This window comes from Pituophis catenifer, unplaced genomic scaffold, assembly GCF_029215685.1.
Source record: "Pituophis catenifer annectens isolate HBS135680 unplaced genomic scaffold, rPitCat1.0.hap2 SCAF_7, whole genome shotgun sequence".
In the NCBI taxonomy this organism is placed as follows: Eukaryota; Metazoa; Chordata; class Lepidosauria; order Squamata; family Colubridae; genus Pituophis; species Pituophis catenifer.
This window is the reverse complement of record NW_027256887.1, coordinates 9,026,190-9,048,783: the sequence shown is the minus strand read 5'-3', so window position 1 is coordinate 9,048,783 and position 22,594 is coordinate 9,026,190. Positions and strand designations below refer to the sequence as shown.

The 22,594-nt window shown below is 42.1% G+C and overlaps 1 protein-coding gene across 1 annotated transcript in view; it reads left to right on the top strand.

Annotated features, from left to right (window-relative positions):
- Positions 1 to 274: 274 nt before the first annotated feature.
- The window catches only part of CCDC91 (coiled-coil domain containing 91), a 121,972-nt gene continuing 99,652 nt past the window's right edge, over positions 275 to 22,594 (top strand). The window contains exons 1-5 of the mRNA XM_070947337.1: positions 275 to 319; positions 3,157 to 3,238; positions 5,704 to 5,828; positions 6,724 to 6,900; positions 7,578 to 7,682. Coding sequence (XP_070803438.1) covers positions 290 to 319; positions 3,157 to 3,238; positions 5,704 to 5,828; positions 6,724 to 6,900; positions 7,578 to 7,682 — 519 coding nt within the window. The 5' untranslated portion in view covers positions 275 to 289. The remainder of the gene's footprint in view (positions 320 to 3,156; positions 3,239 to 5,703; positions 5,829 to 6,723; positions 6,901 to 7,577; positions 7,683 to 22,594) is intronic.

The following is a 22,594-nucleotide window of genomic DNA, read 5'->3' as shown; positions in this document are numbered from 1 at the left end:
GACTACTTATACTTGAAGAGAAATCGAGAGTTCTATATTTTTCATTCAACATCCTAGTGTCCTGAATTTTTTTTTTATAAAACCCCAGCAATATATCTTTATATTGAGGGTCTGATTTGCCCCAATTCTGTACTTCATTTGTAACTGTATTGTTAACTATTAAATCTAGATTTTGAAGGCAGCTATAATAGATGAGTCAAACTTTATGTTATATAAAAGAAAATAAATTATGAGTAGAAAGGAGACATTAATTCTTACTGTGTTTTTTTTCTCTAGGTATTCCTGAAAAATGGATGATGACTATTTTGGAGGATTTGAGGTATGGAAAATAGGAATAGTGAAATATTCACCCATGATATTTTCAATAATCAAAGCTACGTAGGACACTCTAGCAGTCAAAATTCGAAAGCAGAGCAATTGATTATGTGATAATTATGCAGTCATCTGTAATGTGCCAGTTTCTAATTTATGTCACTTTATTATGGTTTTATCAGTTGCTATTATTATTGAGTCTGTCATCTGCACCTCTGTAACTGTCTGGTTTGGTTCTGCAACCCAACAAGACAGACACAGACTTCAGAGGATAATTAGAACTGCAGAAAAAACAATGGCTACCAACCTGCCTTCCATTGAGGACCTGTATACTGCACGAGTCAAAAAGAAGGATGTAAAAATATTTACAGACCCCTCTCATCCTCAACATAAACTATTTCAACTCCTACCCTCAAAACGATGCTATAGAGCACTGCACACCAGAACAACTAGACACAAGAACAGTTTTTTCCCGAATGCCATCACTCTGCTAAACAAATAATTCCCTCAACACTGTCAAACTATTCATTAAGTCTGCATTACTATTAATCTTCTCATCATTCCTATCACCCATCTCCTCCCAGTTATGACTGCATGACTATAACTTTGTTGCTTGCATCCTTATGATTTATATTGATTGTTTCCTAGTATGATTCGATTGCTTATTTGTACCCTATGTTTATCATTAAGTGTTGTACCTTATGATTCTTGACGAATGTATCTTGTCTTTTTATGTACACTGAGAGCATATGCACCAAAGACAAATTCCTTGTGTGTCCAATCACACTTGGCCAATAAAGAATTCTATTCTATTCTATTAAGAAGGTCAAGAAAACACAATTTACACTTGAAATGCCCGGGACATTCAAATACTTCTCTGAATATCATTAGGTAACATTTCTCCAAAATGTTCAGAACTGGACTATAAATGTTTAGCACATCTGAGGAATCTTTAGCTTCAATCTTTTGATTGCTTTCGCAGACTAGCTTATATTTGTTCCCCCTCTTTACCAAATTGGCTTATTCTTGTGTTTTAAAAGTGACCTATTTTGTCGGAGTCCCAGACTTCTGCATCCTGATATTTGATGGTTCTTTCCTTGAAGGAGGTCTTCTTAAGTCCTTCATAGCCTGAAATCCTGGCTGCGGAAGGAAATTGGGTCTGGTTGATTGCATGCTGTAAAGTCACCGGTGCCACATTTTTTTGTGGGGGTGGCATTTCATCTCTGCCCCCACCCCTTTTTTTTCCTAACAGAGTGCCAAAAGTTAGGAATACTGGAAGCTGGTTTATACCGGTTGGGGGGAGCCATGCCAAGAGAGTGAATTTCCTGACCGTTGGGCCAATGTTTTTATATAAATTTATGCCAAACTTCACATTTTTATATAAGAAAATATTTTTGGCATAAACAAACAGCCAATCAGGATAAAGTAACAGTGCGCTTTCAAATGCTCATGCACTAGTAATCAAGGAGAGAAGCAACCTAGAATTAAGGAGAAATTTCCTAACAGTGAGGACAATTAACCAGTGGAACAGCTTGCCACCAGGAGTTGTGAGTGCTCCCTCACTGGAGGCTTTGAAGAAGAGACTGGACTGTCTGGAATGGTATAGGAAAGTGATGGCGAACCTTTTTGGCACTGAGTGACCAAACCGGAATGTGCACGCAGAAACCCGAAGACCAGTGGCCGGTGCGCATGCCCATAGAGAGGGATCTGCATGCCACCTCTGGCACGTGTGCCATAGGTTCGCCATCACGGGTATAGGATCTTCTACTTGAAGAGAGGGTTGGACTAGAAGACCTCTTGAGGTCCCTTCCAACTCTAATCTGTAACTGTCTAGTAAAACAGGTGGAAGATATCACAGTATTTGATTCTGTATTATACTATACTATACTATACTATACTATACTATACTATACTATACTATACTATACTATACTATACTATACTATATAATTCATTTGTTGAAGGCGCCAGGCAGATTTTGATGTGACTGTTTTCTCTAGCATCAGATTATTGATGAATATGCTCTTTGAAAGATAAATACGCGGATGACAAGACCAGCTAAACTGCAGTGTTAGCAAAAGTTAAAATAGCATGAAAATGCCTTTCAACCAAAATAGCAGGGTGGATAAAAATCAATGATTTTTAAAAAAAAAAATAAAAAAAAAAGATTTTTTTGATTTAAATCAGATTTTTTTTGATTAAAATCGGATTTTTTTGATTTTTATCGCATTTATTTTAATAAAAAACTTTTGGGGTAAAAATCTATCGTAAGATAGTTTTCTGTTTAAGATACATGAATAATTTACTTTATTCAGCATGAAATGGACCTTAGTTATGTAGCATGAGGTTGTATATTCTGCAACACTGGGACTATCGGTGAGTCAACAGTTGGTCAAAGGAGTAGCAGTTGCTCTTTAAAAATTATGATTTAAATCGAGTTGATTTAAATCAAGCCTTTTTACTAGTGGTTTAAATCATGATTTAAATTGTGATTTAAATCAACTCGATTTAAATCAAATCCACCCTGCAAAATAGTATTAAAAATGGTGCTATGAAATAGCCATGACCAGCATCTGGGGAGCGGAAGTCCACATGTAAGGCCTACATTGCAAAACGTAAATAGTCTGAGGGGAAAAAAAAAAACTAGATTTGATTTAGTTCGCTCCAAGTACAATTAAATAAATGCTCATGCCCATTTATGTTGTGAAGCTCCCCTCGGAAGTGTGGCTCAACACACGAGGCACACTGGAAACGGAGTGGCACTGCTTGGAAATTCTTCAAATGAATGATGGAGCAGTGAAGAAAACCTTGTCCCTAGTTTAACAATATGCCTTGCACTTTCAGGCTGCAGACATTTTTTTTAAAGATGGAAACGGTGAACCCCAGACAACATCTCCTGCTATTCCTTGGGCGGCATTTTCCACAGGTAAATAGAGAAATACTGGTAATTTGTGTGTGGGTGTGGGTCTTCTTACGAGTTTTTCTGACTACTTTACTGGGGGCGGTGTTAAGAGAGGAATCAGTCTGGAATCATTACATTCCCACAAGCGAAATCCAGCCACTCTTGAATTCTGTTAACTCTGATTTAGTGCTATTGATTTAAAACCAGAGCTGTTCCTATTGGGTATCCTTCCAGAGAAAATTAGAAAAGAAAATATATATTTAATTATACATGTAATAACAGCTGCAAGGATTGTTTTTGCACAAAATTGGAAAGCAGAGAAAATCCCTCTAGAAGGAGAAGTAATTAAAAAAAAATATTAGACTGTGCAGAAATGAATAGATTAACTATGATGATTAAAGAAAGAGAGGATTCAGAATATTTTAAGATATGGGATCAACTTTTTTTTTTTTAATTTGATTTATATGCCGCCCTTCTCCGAAGACTCAGGGCGGCTTACAATGTGCTCTTTATCATTGGTTAGAAAAGAGGTATAGATAAATTAACTAATAGTTATGCAAAAATGGTATGATTAGAACATTGTATTTTTGGAGATATATTGTAACAGATCGGGTGACAACGAAGAGAGAAGAATTTGCAAAAGGATGATGCTATGGAGGAAACACCGAGATGTCGCACGGAAAAAATGATTGATGTATTAAATGTTTGTCTGTGTATAAAATAAAAAAACTTTTTCCAAAAAATCCTCACTTCTGATTTAGTGCTGACCATTAAATGAGTAGATTCTAGTGAATAGGCCTGAGCAAAAAATCTTAGTGGCAACTTTGTGTGTAGTCCTGAAACTTTGCGTCTGACATTAAGGTACGTTAGTCCTTCCTTTTATTTCATACTTATATACACAGGCATATACACTATGATGGAGATATATTAGTTTAATTAGTATAGCAGAAGCATCTTAGGCAGAGGTGGTATTCAGCCGGTTCAGACCGGTTTGCCCGGACCTGTAGTGGAAATTGCCCACCTGCCCACCCGCCTCAGCTCTATGCTATCCTATTTAGGCAAGTTTTTGAGGCTGGGCGCATGCGTAGAAGCCAGGCGCGCACGCGAAGCGGGTGCACGCACGCACGGCGAACCGGTAGTAACATCATCCGAAACCCACCGCTGATCTTAGGCCAGTGCTTTTCCAACTTGGCAACTTTAAGGTGAGAGAACTTCAACTTCCAGAAGTTTTGAAACTAAAGAAAGTTTAGTTTGAAACTTTCTAAAAGACTCCACAAGCTTTGAGTTTCTTCACTGTAACTGATTGGAATAATCCCATGAAAGATGAATTCAATCATCTTGAACCTTTCAGAAGGAAAGCGAAATTCTCATGCTTATAAATGCTTTAATAAAATAATGTTTCCAACCAGTACCGTCTTTATAATAAGGGTTATTACAGTATATTTTCCCCATAAGTATAAAATTACCCAGTAGTTGTCTTAGGGTTCTCAAGATGCCTTACCCAATAATCTTTATAACAATTTAGCGAGATGTTGCGAACAACTTAGTGAGAAGTTGTGTAGTGGAGAAGTCAAGAATTAGATGTTTGATTCTGAGGAGGAATGGAGATTTGAGCTATGGATTTACCATAGTGCAATTTTATCCTTCTGTCGGTATAGAATGTGAAAAAAAAGCTAGACCTCGTGCAAATTCACTCCGGGTTGTGCAGGGTAGACAGACTCCAATTAAGCAATATCTGTTTGGCATACCGCCTAAGCCATTTTCCAAATCAGCATAACTGCAGAATGTATAGAATTCTTGCTATATACATTTATTTGGCTTCCATAACCTTTCTGCTTTGATTTTTTTTTTTTAAGGCAGAATATTTTATTTTTATTTTTAGATTTTTCAATGTATCAACTAGGATCGTTTACCTTTAAAAATCAGACAATTATTTTTTTTATGAAGCATTTTTCTATTCCTCTTGCGTTCTTGCCAAATATATGCATAAAAATACGCATTGTATTTGGGGAGTATTTATGGCAAACTCTTCTTTTTGCAAATAAAACAATTTGAAACTTTCCCTCACGATGTTCGCTTGCTCTTATGCTCTCTTACGTTAAGGAAACTTACGAGAATTGGTAGTATTTTATTTAAAAAAAGAAATACTTATTTCTTTACATTTCTTTACATTTTACACACTGTGTGTGTGTGTTGTGTATATGTATGTTTGTAAGCATGTGTAAATGGCAAACTATTTTTGGTAAGTAAAGACATGCAGGACGAATATATCTTATCCTGAATTTTCTCGCAGCAATTTCAGTAAGCAAATTTGTGTTTTATTTATATTGTAATCCATGGCAATTTGTTGAATTCCTTTGGCTAGTACACCAAGTTGCTATTTTTAGCTTTTGCAGAAAGATACAAGTTTTTTTAAAAAAAACAGATGTCTTATTGAATTTCTTTTCCTTTCATTTGCATTCCTTTCTCTTCCTTGTTTTTACCAATAGTGCCTGAAATTCTTGTACCGCCAACGGTTTCTGCCGAGCTGCTTTCGAAACAAGCTCCAGCTAACGTACCGGCAGACTCTCAACAATCACCCAATACTTTAAGTGAAGCTGATCTTAAAGAGCAGGTAAAATGAATTTTATGATTATTATTTTTTTATGCATGAAACAATACTTTTTAAACACACTCACCAATTTGTAAATAAATTGTAAGTAGAGAAGGACTAGCGGGTGATAGGATAGCTGTCTTCGGGTAGTTGAAGGACTATGACAGAGAAGAACAGGAAGACACCTGAAGGCAGGACAAGAAGGAATTGTTGGAAGCTCGTCAGAGGAAGATCCAATCTGGAACTAAGGAGAAATTTCCTGACAGTGAAAACAATTAATTATTGGAAGAACTTGCCTCTGGAAGTTGTGGGTGCTTCATCACTATAGGCCAGGGGTCTGCAACCTTAAACACTCAAAGAGCCATTTGGACCCGTTTCCCACAGAAAAGAAAACACCGGGAGCCACAAAACCCTTCCTGTGCTTGACTATTTCTTGAGCAGCCACAAAACTAGCATATGTAGTTGAATTAAACGTTCTGTTTTCTTCTGAAACTTTTCTTTTCTTGGATTTATCCATGGTTGGCCTACCAGGGGTTGAAAAGCTCAATAAATCACGTGCCGGGCGGGTGTCGCATATTGGCGGTTGTGACGCATATTTTGAGTGACGGAGCCACAGCAGAGGGGTGAAAGAGCCACATGTGGCTCCAGAGCCGCAGGTTGCTGACCCTGCTATAGGCTTTCAAAGAGATATCGGAGAGGCATTTTTTTTCTTTTTCTTTTTTTTATAAACACTTTATTAAACTTTTATTACATTAAAAACATTAAAACAATTCACTCAACAAACAGCTAATTGTGGTGTTTTTCTTGTGACAATAAATGCATGATTGTAAGTCTAGGACTATCTCTATGTTTAAACATCGCATGATTAAATCTGACACCTGTACACCTCACTATTCTGTTGTCTTCCATAAAATAGGTTCCCTTATCCATCGATCCTCCGTTGACTGAAAATCTAGAAAGAGCATCTGCCAATTACGACGAAACTGATACGAAACCACGACTGAGTGATTCTGAAAAGCATTTTCAACAAACCCTTTCAGCCCTGGAAAGTAAACTTAAAACAGCAGATGAAGAAAAAGCTAGAATAAAAAAGGTACAGCTACAAGTCTACAGAATGTTCCATCCATATCTGTATGAGGTTGTCGATCTAGGCAGGAGTGTGGAACAGTGGCCCAGAGTGGGTTTCAGCAGGTTCTGACCAGTTCTGGAGAACCGGTAGCAGACATTTTGAGTAGTTCGGAGAACCGGTAGTAAAAATTCTGACTGGCCCCACCCCCATCTATTCTCTGCCTCCCAAGTCCCAGCTGATCGGGAGGAAATGGGGATTTTGCAGTAACCTTCCCCTGGATTGGGGTGGGAATGGAGATTTTACAGTATCCTTCCCCTGCCACGCCCACCAAGTCATGTCACAGGTAGTCAAAATGGTGCACAGAGAGCCGGGGCGCATGCGTGGGGGTGGTGGGGCACATGCACGAGGAACACACATGGGGGGGCCAGTGTGCATGCACGGGGAACATGCTTACATTGCATTTTGGGGATTTGGGCATGGGCGCATGCATTTGCACGCGTGCACGCTTTGGGCACTTGGCACCAAAAAGGTTAACTATCACTGGTATAGGGTCTCCTGCTTTAGCAGAGGATTGGACTAGAAGCCTAGAAGCTGCCTTCCAACTCTTGTTACTTTGCATTCTATTCTGTAAGTTGGACCCTGAGGTGATAATTATAAAAGAGATATGCTTTAATATAAGTCGTAATTTTTTTTTTTTTTAGGAGTTAGAAGATCTTTTGGAAAAACACAGAACTTTGGAAACCAATTACCTGAAAGAAAAAGACGATAAATTAATTTCACATAAGGATATACACAACAAGCTCCAGGTAACGTTTTAAGATTTTTATTTGCTGAGGATATTCTTAATTGCTCTGGTAATTTATAGGCCTAACCATAAAGAATGATACAATAGAAAATAAAATGCATCTGTTTAAAAAAGAACTAAGGGGTTTTAACCAAACTTGGTACACAGATGACTTGCTCTCTGGAAAGAAATACTATGGGGGTAAGACACCCCAACACCGCTCGGGGTGTGTGTTCTGTTAAGATACAGCCTGTTGTGCCTTAAAATGGCATCTACTGTACTGCCTTAAAATGGCTTCTACTGTGCAGCACAGTGGAGTTGCCATGGTAACGGCTTCACAGTACTCCACAAGGGGGCTCCCTCTGGAAAGGGGGAAAATCCTAATACAGGATTGGGATAAATAAATACCCGGGCAACGCCGGGTTATCAGCTAGTAGAAAATAAAATGCATCTGTTTAAAAAAGAACTAAAGGGCACATAGCTAATTAAAATAGTTTCTGTTATTCCGTTTACCTAACAGTTTGTGCTGGTTGTAACCCTCCTTCACGACTCTTTTAAAACATGTCTAGTTTAATATTGTAAGTGCTCCGAGTTACCCTACAGTAAGATGGCCAATAAATTTGATAAATAAATAAAACAAAGCATTGTATTTATACCAGTGGTGGGTTGCCCCTGTTTCGCACCGGTTCTATAGAACCGGTAGTAAAACTGGCGGGAGGCTCCACCCACCGACTGTGACGTCATCAAAATGCTTCTGTGCATGCACAGAAGCTTCTGCGCGAGCGGCCCCGTTGTGAACAGTAGTAAAGGTAAATAGAACCCACCCCTGATTTATACAACCATCTTTAAAATCCCATCACTGTACTGAGAACTAAAAAAAAAATATGTACTGGGGTCAATTTCTTCGTACAGAAAAACAAGAAAACGCAGAAATGAGAAATATGAAGATGGATCCATATAAGAAACTCGTCATAGCACAAGCCATAACAGATGGATTGGTTTTAATTCAAAGATTTGTTCAAAGCTCCTCCCTTACCCTAGTTCAGGGGTGGGCAAATGTGGTCCTTTTACGACCTGTGGACTTCAACTCCCAGAATTCCTGAGACAGCCAACCTGGCTCAGGAATTCTGGGAGTTGAAGTCCACAGGTCATGAAGCGGCCGTATTTGCCCACCCCTGCCCTAGTTTGTTTGTTTGTTTGTTTGTTTATTTATTTATTTATTTATTTATTTATTTATTTATTTATTTATTTATTTATTTATTTATTTATTTATCAAATTTATATGCCGCCCTTCTCCCGTAGGACTCGGGACGGCTCAGAACAATAAAACAACCCGACAATAGATAAAATTAGATAATATTAAAAACCAATTAAAATCCCCAAATCCCCAAGTTAAAATCCACGGCAGATCAGGGAAGTTGCTGAAAGAGCCATGTCTTTAGGTCGGCGCGGAAGGTGCGGCGGTCGGGGGCCATCCAGAGCCCGGTTGGCAACCCATTCCAGAGGGTCGGTGCGACCACAGAGAACGCCCTCATCCTGGGGACCGCCAGCCGACACTGTCTGGCTGAGGGGACCCGGAGGAGGGCAGCCCTATGTGAGCGCACTGGGCGGTAGGAGGCCGGTAGGAGGTGATCCTGCAAATACTCCGGGCCCATGCCATGAAGGGCTTTATAGGTGAGTACCAGCACCTTGAAGTGGATCCGGAGGACCACTAGCAACCAGTGCAGCTCGCGCAATAGTGGTGTTATATGGGAGTAGCGGGATGCACCCGTAACTACTTGCGCGGCCGCATTCTGGACCAGTTGGAGCCTCCGGGTGCACCCCAAGGGCAGCCCCATGTAGAGGGCATTGCAGTAATCCAACTGAGAGATAATGAGAGCATGAGTGACCGTACGGACCGTATTTTAAACTCCAAGGAACCTTCATTGCTAAGGATCTTGTCCAGTTTTTGTGTTCACAATGAAACTTGAGTCCAGAGGAATAAGGGAATCAAACTTTTAACAGATTAACAGAGTTGGAAGGGACCTTGCAGGTCATCTAGTCCAACCCCCTGCCTACGCAGGAGACCCTACATCTGCCTCTACCTAGGATCGAACTTACAACTTCCTGATTGTGAGGCAAGAGCTCCACCTCTAGGCCACAGCAGCTGGCATTTTAGGAGTTCCGTTGCTTGTTTTCTTTGTGGAAATAGAATATGGACTTCACTAGTTCTGTGTTCTGACCTAGGCTTCCCAAGAGCATGAAGAGGACTCCTTGTCCCCACAAAGACCCCTTTTTATTAAGTTACTGTGAATTCCTCTCATTCACATCCAGCAAAGTCTTTCAAGGGAGAATTTACATCACAGACCTTATCTGGCTTGGAGAGCTGCCAGGCTGATATCTTCAAAACTTGGCAAGAAATCTCTGAGAGTCACAAATCAATTACGTGAACTAATTGTCTCCTGCAAACTCCCCTCCCCTCTCGCTCCTCTTTATTCCCTATGGGAGAGGCCATTCACTGTCCACCTGTGCCTTTACTCCCGAGTCGGCCCTTGTTCCTTAGCTCTTCTCTTCTCCTGGCAGCTCCGCGCATGCGCACATCAGGAACAGGCTCCAGCTGTTCTTCTGCCCCACTGATATCTGATTCCGAAGGCAGCTGACAACTGCCAGATGGCCCTGGCCCCATCTCTGCCTCCGATGCAGAGCACTCATCAGAGCCTTCCCCAGACTCCAGGACTGGCTCATGTTCCTCCCCAATCTCCTCACTGGTCGCTGGTGGGCCTCAACATTCTGGATTCCATTTTGATTTCGCCTTCTCTGGTGTTAGGGACCAGCACCTGCGACCACACAGCAAGTCAGCTGAAAAGTACAGCTGTACAGCTTGTCAGCAACTTCTTTTCAGCGAAAACAGCTGGCTCGGGCACTGCATAACTAAGAGAAGAAAAACCAGCATGAATCAGGGACTTGGTATTTTTCCAGACGAATCTGTAGGTACTTGAGAGTCTTTGGGAATCTCACAATGAGTATAAAAAGGGCAAAAGCTCTCAGGACTTTGTAGAAGCTTAGCCAATGTATCGTGGTGGAATACGTTCGCATGGGCCAAACGAACATGTAAGAAAAGTTCCTTTAACTAGTTTTAACCAAGATCAGAAGATGTTCGCTGTAACAGGACATGCTTCAGTTTTCATTGCAGCAGCCCCGAACCGTGGAAGATGAAAATCAAATAGGGTACTTTGTGGAAAGTTTCCACTGAATCCAGGGGTGGGCTTCAAAAATTTTGGCAAGGGGTTCTCTGCCTGGTTGCTGGGTGGGCATGGCCATGGTGGGCGTGGCCTATTCGGTCTCCTGCACCACGGCGGGGGGGGGTGTTTTTGCCCTCCCCAGGCTCCAGAGGTTTTCCTTGAACCTCCGAGAGGGTGAAAATGGCCTCCCCAGGCTCCGGAGGCCCTCTGGAGGCCAGAAACGGGCCCATTTCCAGCCTTCCTGAACTTCTGGTAAGCTGTTTTTTGCCCTCCCCTGAGCCTCCGTGCACTTACCTGCATCCAAAATAGGCTGCGTGGGGACTCCTGGGAGGGGTGGGGTGGGGTGGGCGGGGCCAGTCAGTAGTGGGATTTGGGGGTTCTCCAAACTGCATAAAATCTTAGCTAGAGGTTCTCCTGAATCCCTGTGAACCCCCAGCAGCCCATCCCTGACTGAATCCTTTTCAGGTATAAGTGCTCTCCATTTTGGCTAATCAGTTGTCCAGATGTGGCTCCTTCCAATAGAGGAGTTAATCACACATACTTTCTCCAGCCTTTAAGTCTCCAATATTTACTATATGCTTTGCATAGTCCGCCTACATCTCCCGGAAGGAGCATTGGAAAATTTTTAAGTCTAATTTTTCAATTGTAAAATCCGTTCCAAAACCCATATTATGTATATATTTAGAATCTCTCAGTAAGATCATGTTCTTGAAAAACAATGCAAGTTATGCGGTTTGGGCTTCTCTTTTCAAACATAGTTGCAATATTTTTTTCTTTTAGCATTGGCAACCATTGTCTCCTTTTCTGAATTAAACTCAAATCTTGGATTTGATTTGGAAGCCTTAAATCACCTTCTTTTTTTTCTACTTTCATATCTTAAAGTTGGAAGAATTCTCGCTACAGTTCACTATATCCCTGTTATAATTAAGAAACAATGGTAAGAAATGATTCAGAAGAGCATCATCGTCATTGCTGACATTTAGCACAAAAATAGCCGTGGATTTCTTTTATTCTGAACAATCGCATGTATTCACAGATTGAGTTGCTAACTGACAATATAGAGAAGGTAGAGCCAGCCGCACAAAATTTTCGTGAGAGAGGTTAAGTTACTCAAAGGAACTAAAGGTAAAGGTTCCCCTCGCACATATGTGCTAGTCGTTCCCAACTATAGGGGGCGGTGCTCATCTCTGTTTCAAAGCCAAAGAGCCAGCGCTGTCTGAAGACGCCTCCGTGGTCATGTGTCCAGCATGACTAAACGCCAAAGACGCACGGAACGCTGTTACCTTCCCACCAAAGGTGGTCCCTATTTTTCTACTTGCATTTTTTTACGTGCTTTTGAACTGCTAGGTTGGCAGAAGCTGGGACAAGTAACAGGAGCTCACCCCGTTACGCGGCACTAGGGATTCGAACTGCTGAACTGCTGACCTTTCTGATCGACAACCTCAGCTTCTTAGCCACTGAGCCACCACGGCCCGGTACTCAAAGGAGCTAAAGAACAGCAAAAACTCGAAGTTATCAATTCCTCTGTAGTGAATACAAAATAGGGATTGGATCAGGAAAGAGAGTGAACCACTGCAAGAGGAGAATTTTGCATATTAAAAATATATATATTCTGTCAAGAATTAGTGTGACAGTTGAAAAGTCACCAATTAATTAAAAAAATATGGCTTATCATTTTAAATTTATTAATTAATCAATTACATATAAATAAATTCACCTGTCTTTGAGATAATTGCAAAAAACGTATATAATGAATTGGAACAACCACACTGTTGTTAAAAAGAAAATTAACTAGAACCAACATAACCTTTTTAGATCATGACATGATACTTTGTTGTTGTTAGTTGTGAAGTCGTGTCTGACCCATCACGACCCCATGGACAACATTCCTCCAGGCCTTCCTGTTCTCTACCATTCTCTGGAGTCCATTTAAGCCCACGCCGACTGCTTCAATGACTCCATCCAGCCACCTCATTCTCTGTCGTCCCTTTCTTCTTTTGCCCTCAATCGTTCCCAGCATTAGGCTCTTCTCCAGTGAGTCCTTCCTTCTCATTAGGTGACCAAAGTATTTGAGTTTCATCTTCAGGATCTGGTCTTCTAAAGAGCAGTCAGGGTTGATCTCCTCTAGGACTGACCGGTTGGATCGCCTTGCAGTCCAAGGGACTCACAGGAGTCTTCTCCAGCACCAGAATTCAAAGGCCTCAATTCTTTGACGCTCAGCCTTTCTTATGGTCCAACTTTCACAGCCATGATAACGTATCAGATATAAAATAGTTCAAATCAAATCAAATAAATAGAATTGAATCAACTTGATTATAGAGGCCCTCAAAGAGGCCATCTTGATTATAGAGGCCATCTTTTGCATTGGGCCTTCAGGCCTGCCATAAAGTTGTTTAAATCCCTTTAAATCCCATAAAATTGTTTACATTTTCCAAACAAGTGTTCCTCCTTATTGAAGAGTATTATGTAACTTTTAGTATGGTGTTGTGTCTTCAGTCAACAAAACATTGTTTAATGCTCAAAAACCATAGAACCATTGTTCTTGAGAAGTCATTCCTTGGCATTATGTGCTAAATTGAGAACATTTTGAGAAGTGAACTTGATGAAGCAGCTTCTCTGTCGAGTTCCAAATCTTATCTTCACTTATAGGAGGCTGAATTCTTGATTCTGAAATGGCAATAAAGATGCAATGAAAGTAGGAATTAGGCAGTGGTGAAAGTAGGAATTAAGCAGTGGTGAAATCCACATTTTTTTTACTACCGGTTTTGTGGGCGTGGCTTGGTGGGTGTGGCAGGGGAAGGATACTGCAAAATCCCCAAACCCTGCCCACTCTGGGGCCAGCCAGAGGTGGTATTTGCCGGTTCTCCAAACTACTCAAAATTTCTGCTGCCGGTTCTCCAGAAGCTGTCAGAACCTGCTGGATTTCACCCCTGGAATTAGGACACAGTAGGGGAAGCCACGAATGTTGAAGGTTTTGTGGTCCGCCAGCAGCCTGCGGAGCTGGCAGCAGAGTTGGACAGCAATGAGGCTGAGGAAGAACATGGGCCAGTCCTGGAGGCTGGGGAAGGTCCGGATGAGGATTCTGCGTCAGAGGCAGAGATAGGCCCAGGGCCATCGAGGAGTGATGTGCAGACTCCGGAGCCTCCAGAGGCTGACAGTAGAGAGGCAGAGGAATAGGAGGAGCCTGTTCCTAGTGCACGTATGAGAAGAGCTGCCAGAAGGCAGGAGCAGCTACAGCAGAGAGGACGACTCGCGAGTAGGGCCAAAAGATTATTGGCCCCTCCCATAAGGCTTAAAAGACCAGCAATGGCTCTTGCCTCTTTGCCAGAAAACAACCGCTAAGAGAATTGCTTCTTGTTTGGCTGTAGTTATTTCTTCTGTTCCTGAACTGTTGCCAAGAAAAGCCTTTGGCAGTTTGCTTAATTATCCCAAGGTCAGAGATAAACTAAAGACTGGTGTTTTGAGGACTTTGCTTTCATTTCATTTAGAATACGCTGAGAATGAGTTAATTCTCAGCTGTTTTAATAAAATCTGTTTTGTTTTTTGGAACTGTTTTGCATTTAATATCAACTTCGTGGGCCTGGGTCACAACAGGCGACATGATAGCATTCCAATATTTGAGGGGCTGCCACAAAGAAGATGGGGGTCAACCTAGTTTCCAAAGCACCAGAAGGCAAGACGAGACAGAATGGATGGAAACTAGTCAAGGAGAGAAGCAACCTAGAACTAAGCAGAAATTTCCTGTCAGCAAGAACAGTTAACCAGTGAAACGACTTTTGCCTTCAGAAGTTGTGGCTGCTCCATCACTGGAGGTTTTCAAGGAAAGATTGTACAGCCATTTGTCTGAAATGGTATAGGGCAGTGATGGCTAACCTTTTTGATATCGCGTGCCAGGAAGGGGGGGCGGGGGAGGTTCGCGCGCATGCGTGCCCAAACCCATAATTCTAGGTGCTCACGCATGCACACATGACCCCCCTCCTCCCCGGTCCTGGCACGTGATGGCCCAGTAGGCCCATTTTTCTTTCTCACCTGGCTCCAGATCCTCTCTATGCGTCTGGGGAGGGTGAAAACAGACTCCCCCACCTCCTCTCTAGGTGTCTCTAGAGGCTGGGGACAGCAAAAAAGTCACTTCCTGTCCAACTGGAAGTTGGGAAACGGGCCTTTTTGGGCCTCCGAGAGGGTGGGAAGGCTGTTTTCGCCCTCCCCAGATGCATAGAGAGGATCTGGAGCCAGGTGAGAAAGAAAAATGGGCCTCCCCCATTCCCCCAGGCCTTCTGGAGGCAGGAAACAGCCTATTTCCCTACTTCTGGTGGGCCCAGAAGGCCCGAAACTCAGCTGGCTGGTGCCAGAGCTGAGCTGGGGTGCCCACTGATATGGCTACGTGTGCCACCTGTGACACGCGTGCCATAGGTTCGCCATCACTGGTATAGGGTCTTCTGCTTGAACAGGGGGTTGGACTAGACGTCCTCCAAAGTCCCTTCCAACTCTGTTATTCTGGATCGGAATCTGGAACTCCTAGTCGTTCGTTAATAATTAAAGTATGTAGGATGATCTTCTGTAGGTTGGTAGATCTGAATACAAGCTGCTGGGTAAGGTAGGTTGGGTGTGTATCTTGGAGGTGGGTGATTTCTGTGAGGAAAAATACTAGAAAATGTATGTGGTTTTCTTTTTTAAAAGTAATATGACTTGCATCCTGTTAAATACCATCTTCTAACAAAATATTTAGGTTGGTTTTAGGTGCAGACATCGAGGAGACAGAACCCGAATAATGAAAAATAGTGTTAAAAACCTACTATATCTGCCTGTGAATTGGTAGATGAGATTCCTGGAATATTGTCAAGTTTAGGAAGAGCTTGGAATTATGCTGTGCCAGTGGGTGGAAATTTACTTTTTTAGTCACTAAAGTGGGTTTTGGCTGTTTATTTGGAGAGATTTTATGTTTATGATGATACCCTCCTCCTGCCTATTTCCCTTCAGTTTTTCTGCCAGGGATCTGCTGTCAATTCTTCTTCTTCCTTTTTTTTTATATATTTTACCCTACAACATTGTTCTTTGACCCACTCGTAATTATGAAGTTGCTCAACCAGCAAGAGTAGAGTTGAATAAAACATATCAGAATTCATAAAACAACTCTGCCAGTTGGCCTGTTTGGCCTGAGTTTAGTTTATTTTTTATCAGATAAAATGTGTCAGATAAAACCGACCCCGTTCTTCTGTCCTTAGGGCAGAAAGAGATTTTTTTAGTTGCGAAGTTGTGTCCGACCCATTGCAACCCCATGGACAATGTTCCTCCAGGCCTTCCTGTCCTCTACCATCCTCTGGAGTCCATTTAAGCTCACGCCGACTGCTTCAGTGACTCCATCCAGCCACCTCGTTCTCTGTTGTCCCCTTCTTCTTTTGCCCTCAATCGTTCCCAGCATTAGGCTCTTCTCCAGTGAGTCCTTCCTTCTCATTAGGTGACCAAAGTTTGTTTTATTGTTTTATTAAATTTATATACCGCCCTACTCCCGAAGGATGCAGGGCGGTGAACAGGCACAAAATAAAATACATAGATACAAAAGTTAAAAACATAATTAAAACCAGATTAAATAATTTAGCCCAAGACAATTAAAAATCCCAATAATTTAAAACAGATTAAAATTTCGATTTAAAAGAATTTTAAAACAGGGGAGAAAATTAGGCCAGGCCGGCTTGCTGGAATAGGAGAGTCTTAAGAGCACGGCGGAAAGTGCGCAGATCCGGGATCCTCCGTATCTCTGGGGGGAGCTCGTTCCAGATAGTGGGTGCCCCCACAGAGAAGGCCCTCCCCCTGGGGGCCACCAGTCAACATTGTTTAGCTGACGGCACCCGGAGGAGCCCCTCTCTATGAGAGCGTACCGGCCGGTGGGAGGCTGCTTGTGGTAGTAGGCAGTCCCGTAAAGTATTTGAGTCTCCTCTTCAGGATCTTGCCTTCTAAAGAGCAGTCAGGGTTGATCTCCTCTAGGACTGACCAGTTTGTTCGCCTTGCAATCCAAGGGACTCGCACTTGGGTTGCTGCAAAACAGTAGCAGAATAAATCAAGCGTTGATGCTTTTTTAAAGGGCTGGTGATATAATACATTCTTCTTAGTGTAGCGTTTAAGTTTTGTACAATTTAATTCAACATATTTTGTCTGTGTGGGTTAGTGATATTAGTTATCCGGATAAGGGAGAGGCTGAAATGCTCATAATGGGATTTTCATTGTAATTCACTTCTTGAGTATTTCCCAGTGGGAAGTCAGATTCCTTCTTCTCTGGGTTAATTGTCTAGTATGTCTAGTAATTATTTAGTATTTCTAGTCTAGTGAAAAGAAGGGCTGGGGGTGAGGGGGGTGGGTGACATGATAGCAGTGTTCCAATATTTGAGGGACTGCCACAAAGAAGATGGGGTTTGATCTATTTTCCGAAGCATCAGCCAAGAAACTATATCCTGTTTCCCCGAAAATAAGACATTCCCTGATAATAAGCCCAATCGGGCTTTTGAGTGCATGAGCTAAAATAAGCCTCCCTGAAAATGAGCCCTCTCTGAAAATATTTAAACGATGAGCTGGAAATCAGGTAAGACGGCAAAAGGAGCCCCGTCTTGCTCCATGTGCCCCAAAATAATAAGACCTCCCCGAAAATAATGTCAGAGGCAATTAGCCCTGTTACCTTCCTGGGGTAATTGCCTAGATCATGGCATTTTCCTTGTGTATACCTTTGAAAAATAAAACCGGAATACATCTTCTAATAAACTCATATTTATTGTAAAGAAAATAAAACATCTAACCATCTAAATAATTAATTGTTACATTTTTGCAAAGTTCCTATCGGCTACTTCTCAGCAGCCGGACGTCTCTGGCAAGAGAACAAAGAAAAGTGTGAAGTAGAAAGAAAGGAATGCAGATATACGTAGTATCAGTTACTGATAAGAAATTTTGGCAAGCTACGGAAAGTCTGATAGTCCAGAAATAATGAGCTCTGCTGGTAAATACAAAAACGCAGTGACAAATAAGGCCAAGCATTTATTTCGGGGTTCAAAAAAATATAAAACAAGGTCTTATTTTCGGGGAAACACGGGTAGGTGGAAACTAACCAAGGAGAGGAGCCACCTAGAACTAAAGAGAAATTTCCTGACAGTGAGAACAATTAACCAGTGGAACAGAAGTTATGGGTGCTCCATTACTGAAGGCTTTTAAGAAGAGGCTTTTAAGAAGAGTCACTTGTTTGGAATGCTATAGATCTGCTTGAGTAGGGGTTGGACTAGAAGACCTCCAAGGTCCCTTCCAACTCTGTTATTCTGTTAATTGCTGTGGCTCCTCCAGATTAACCCACCACACACAAAAAAAAGCCTAGTTTGTTCAGTGAATAGATGATGCTCATATTTTAAGAACAGTCAGCTCCATGTTACTCTTTTGAGATTAGAGACTGAAGATGTAGCTTCATCCTGGCCTCAGGTTTTGCATTTTCTCTTTCTTGCACATGTGATGGCCAGGATCTCATGTCTTCCAGTTTGGGGTTACTGAATAGTAGCTGAAGGATTAGGTGTCTAGACACTTAAACGTTCAGTAATATTCTGACTCAGTCTTCTAAGTATAGAAAGTTATTTATTCTTCCATAAACATTTGGATATTAACAATTTCAAGATGGATGCAATTATTTCAGAGGCTTCCTCAAGCTAGAATCATAATGAGTAAAATTAGATTATAGTTTAAAAACCGCTATAAAATTGATGATAAAACTTAAAGCAAGAGCTTAGCTCTTTTATTTCAGGGAGGCGTTTAATCTTAAATTTCAGTTATGTTGTGCCCTTTAAAATAAACTCTTATGAAATGAAAAGAGTTATAATGCCTAGAATTATGTTTTCTTAAAGCTAAATATATAGGCTTTTTTGGTCAGACATGGTGCTTTTCTGTGTAAAATAATAAACCTGAGATGAAAATATAAGATTATCAAGATAAGTGTGAGTGGAGTCTGGTAGAAGCTGCTGAACCAATGAAAAGACATATGGGTTATGCTTCCATGAAACGAAATGTGAGAAAGTAGAATGAATAACAGGATGGAACTTCAATTATTGTCAATTACTGAAGGTCCATAGAACATAGAATAAGAGAGTTGGAAGGGACCTTGGAGGTCTTCTAGTCCTACCCGCTATTTGAGCAGGCAACCTATAGCATTTCAGACAAATGGCTGTCCAGTCTCTTCTTAAAAACCTCCAGTGATGGAGCATCCACAACTTCTGAAGGCAAGCCATCCCACTGGTTAATTGTTCTCACTGTTGGGAAATTTCTCCTTAGTTCTAGATTGCTTCTCTCCTTGATTAGTATCCATCCATTGTTTCTTGTCTTGCTTGTGCCCTGGGATCCGAATTTCTGTACAGTATCGTCGTTGTTGTTAGTAGCGAAGTCGTGTCCGACACATCGCGACCTATGGGCAATGTTCCTCCAGGCCCTTCTGTCCTCTACCATCCCCTAGAGTCCATTTAATTTCACGCTGACTGCTTCAGTGACTCTATCCAGCCACCTCATTCTCTGTCGTCCTCTTCTTCTTTTGCCCTCAATCTTTCCCAGCATTAGGCTCTTCTCCAGTGAGTCCTTCCTTCTCATTAGGTGGCCAAAATATTTGAGTTTCATCTTCAGGATCTGGCCTTCTAAAGAGCAGTCAGGGTTGATCTCCTCTAGGATTGACCGGTCCTTGAGTATTTTGAGTTTCCTGTACAGTGTACAGGAATCTAAATGGAAACATCTTGGAGAGGTATTTTGAACCATCTTGTTGTGGCTCCGTTACCTGAGCCTGTGTCATCGGCAGGAGAGGACTCCGAGAGTGAAGGAGAGGAGTTGGCAAGGCCTCCCTCTCCAGGACCCTCCTCTCTGGCAATGCCTTCGGTGTCTGCCGAAGGGCAAGAGATAGGGCCGGGGCCAAGCACGTCCATGCAGCCACAGATGGACAGTAATGAGGGTAATGAGTCTTGGCTGGATCCACACCAGTGTCACAGAGATAAGCGTGTGCAACAGAAGAAAAGGCGTGCCCGAGATTAGGCTGAGTCACTGGACCACACCCCACAAGGTATAAAAGGAAGCATGGTGGCCAGTCAAACCTTGTGACGAACAAAGCTGAAAGCTTCCATGCCATTCTGCATTGCCGGACTTTTGTTATAGACTTTGCTGGATTATCTCTGGACTTGATTTGACTCCGTAATTATTGAGCTGTTTCTTTTGATGTACCAGAAGCGGGGAGACGTTATCTCTCCTCTTCGTAAGTAATAAACTCTTGGCAGGCAGCCACTAGGTTGTTGCCAAGTTCCGTTATCATAAGGAAAAGGATTTTGCCGGCTGGTTTGGTCTTTAACTCTGGAACGTCTGTTGGTGTGTATGCGTGTGGAAGGAGGTCTAGCTTGTCTAGCAGTCTAACAAAGAGAAGGACTAGGGGTGACATGATGGCAGTTTTCCAGTACTTGAAGAGCTGTCACAGAGATGAGGAGATCGACGTATTCTCCATAGCACCCGAGGACAGGACAAGAAATAACAGGTAGAAGATTATTGAAGAGAGATTCAACGTAGAACTAAGGAGAAATTTCCTGACAGTGAGAATGATTAATCAGTTGAAGGGCTTGCCTCCAGAAGTTATGGGTGCCCCATCACTGTTGGTTTTTAAGAAGAAATGGACACTGTCAAACTATTTACTAAGTCTGCACTACTATTAATCTTCTCATCGATCCCACCACCCATCTCCTTCCACTTATGACTGTATGACTGTAACTTTGTTGCTTGTATCCTTACGATTTATATTTATATTGTTTCCTGATTGCTTATTTGTAACCTATGACTATCATTAAGTGTTGTACCTTATGATTCTTGATGAACGTATCTTTTCTTTTATGTACTCCGAGAGCGTATGCACCAAAGACAAATTCCTTGTGTGTCCAATCACACTTGGCCAATAAAGAATTCTATTCTATTCTATTCTATTCTATTCTATTCTATTCTATTCTATTCTATTCTATTCTATTCTATTCTATTCTATTCTATTCTATTCTATTCTATTCTATTCTATTCTATTCTCCAGAAGAGTATAGGGCAGTGATGGCTAACCTTTTTGCCATCATGTGCCAAAAGCGGGGGGAGAGAGGGGGGTTTGTGCATGTGCATGCCCACACCCATAATTCAATGCACCCTGCCCCCCCACATGCGCGTGTGACCCCCCCGCGCTTCCCCCACTTTTGGCACGCGATGGCATGGTGGGCCCGGTAGGCCTGTTTTTCGCCCTCCCCAGGCTACAGAGGCTTTCTTGGAGCTTGGGGAGGGTGAAAACGGCTTCCCCACTCCCCAGAGGCCTCTGAAGGCCAGAAATGGCCCATTTCCCAACTTTCAGTGGCCCCGGAAGGCCCATTTTTCACCCTCCCCAGGCTCCAGAGGCTTTCTAGGAGCCCGGGTAGGGTGAAAACTGCCTTCCCCACCCCGGAGGCCGGAAACAGCCCGTTTCCTGACTTCTGGTTGGCCCGGAAGGGCTGAAAATCAGATGGCCGGCGCACACGTGTGCTGGAGCTGAGCTAGGGCAATGCTCGTGTGCCCACCGATACGGCTTCACGTGCCACCTGTGGCATGCGTGCCATAGGTTCGCCATCACGGGTATAGGATCATGAGCAGAGATTTGGACTAGACCGCCAAAGTCCCTTCCAATCCTATTATTCTGTATTCTTCCTGGTCCTGTTTCCTAGCAAGCCCTACAGAGAAGTCGCTGTTTAGAAGATGCATTTTTCCTAACAGATTTGTCTGTACAGCTGTTGGTGTCAGTATAATTATCACACTACTACTACTACTATTATTATTATTATTATTATTATTATTATTATTATTATTATTATTATTATTTATTGAATCTCTATACCACCCTTCTCCCGAAGGACTCAGGGCGGTGAACAGAATAAGATTTCATATACATATAATATTTTTTTTTAATAAACAGTAAATAATAAATTGAGTCAACTTAGTGTGTCTGCTAAGACCTTGGCATAGAATTTAGATGTTTATGCTAGCCCTGCTTGTTGAAACAGAAAGGTCTTCAGGGCACGTCGGAAAGTGCAAAGATCTGGGATTATTCGTATTCCAGGGGGTATTTTGTTCCAAAGAATAGGTGCCCCCACAGAGAAGGCTCTCTCCCTTGGAACTACTAGACGACATTGTTTTAATGATGGTACTATGAGTAGGCCTACTCTGTGAGAGCGTATTGGTTGGTGGGAGCTTATCGGTTGCAGCAGGTGGTCTCGTAAGTACTCAGGTCCTAAGCCATGGAGCACTTTAAAGGTAAGAACCAACACCTTGAAGCACACTCGGGAGGCCACCGGAAGCCAGTGCAGCTCGCGTAGAAGAGGTGTTACATGTGAGAGCCATGTTGCTCCCATAATTACTCGTGCGGCCGCATTCTGGACCAGTTGGAGCTTCCGGGTGCACTTCAAGGGGAGCCCCATGTAGAGAGCATTGCAGTAGTCAAGTCGGGAAATGACGAGGGCTTGAGTAACTGTGCGATTTGGACATTTAAAGCTTTGTATTTTTCCCCTTAATAATTGTTAAGGGGATAAATGGGAGAGAGTTTCGTAAACCATGAAAAATCACGGATCAAAGATAGACCCATTAAAAATTTAAATCTTAACCCCCAAATTAAGGGCTAAACGGTTAATATAAACTTTCTTAACAATAGGCTGTAATCCTTTGGATAGTG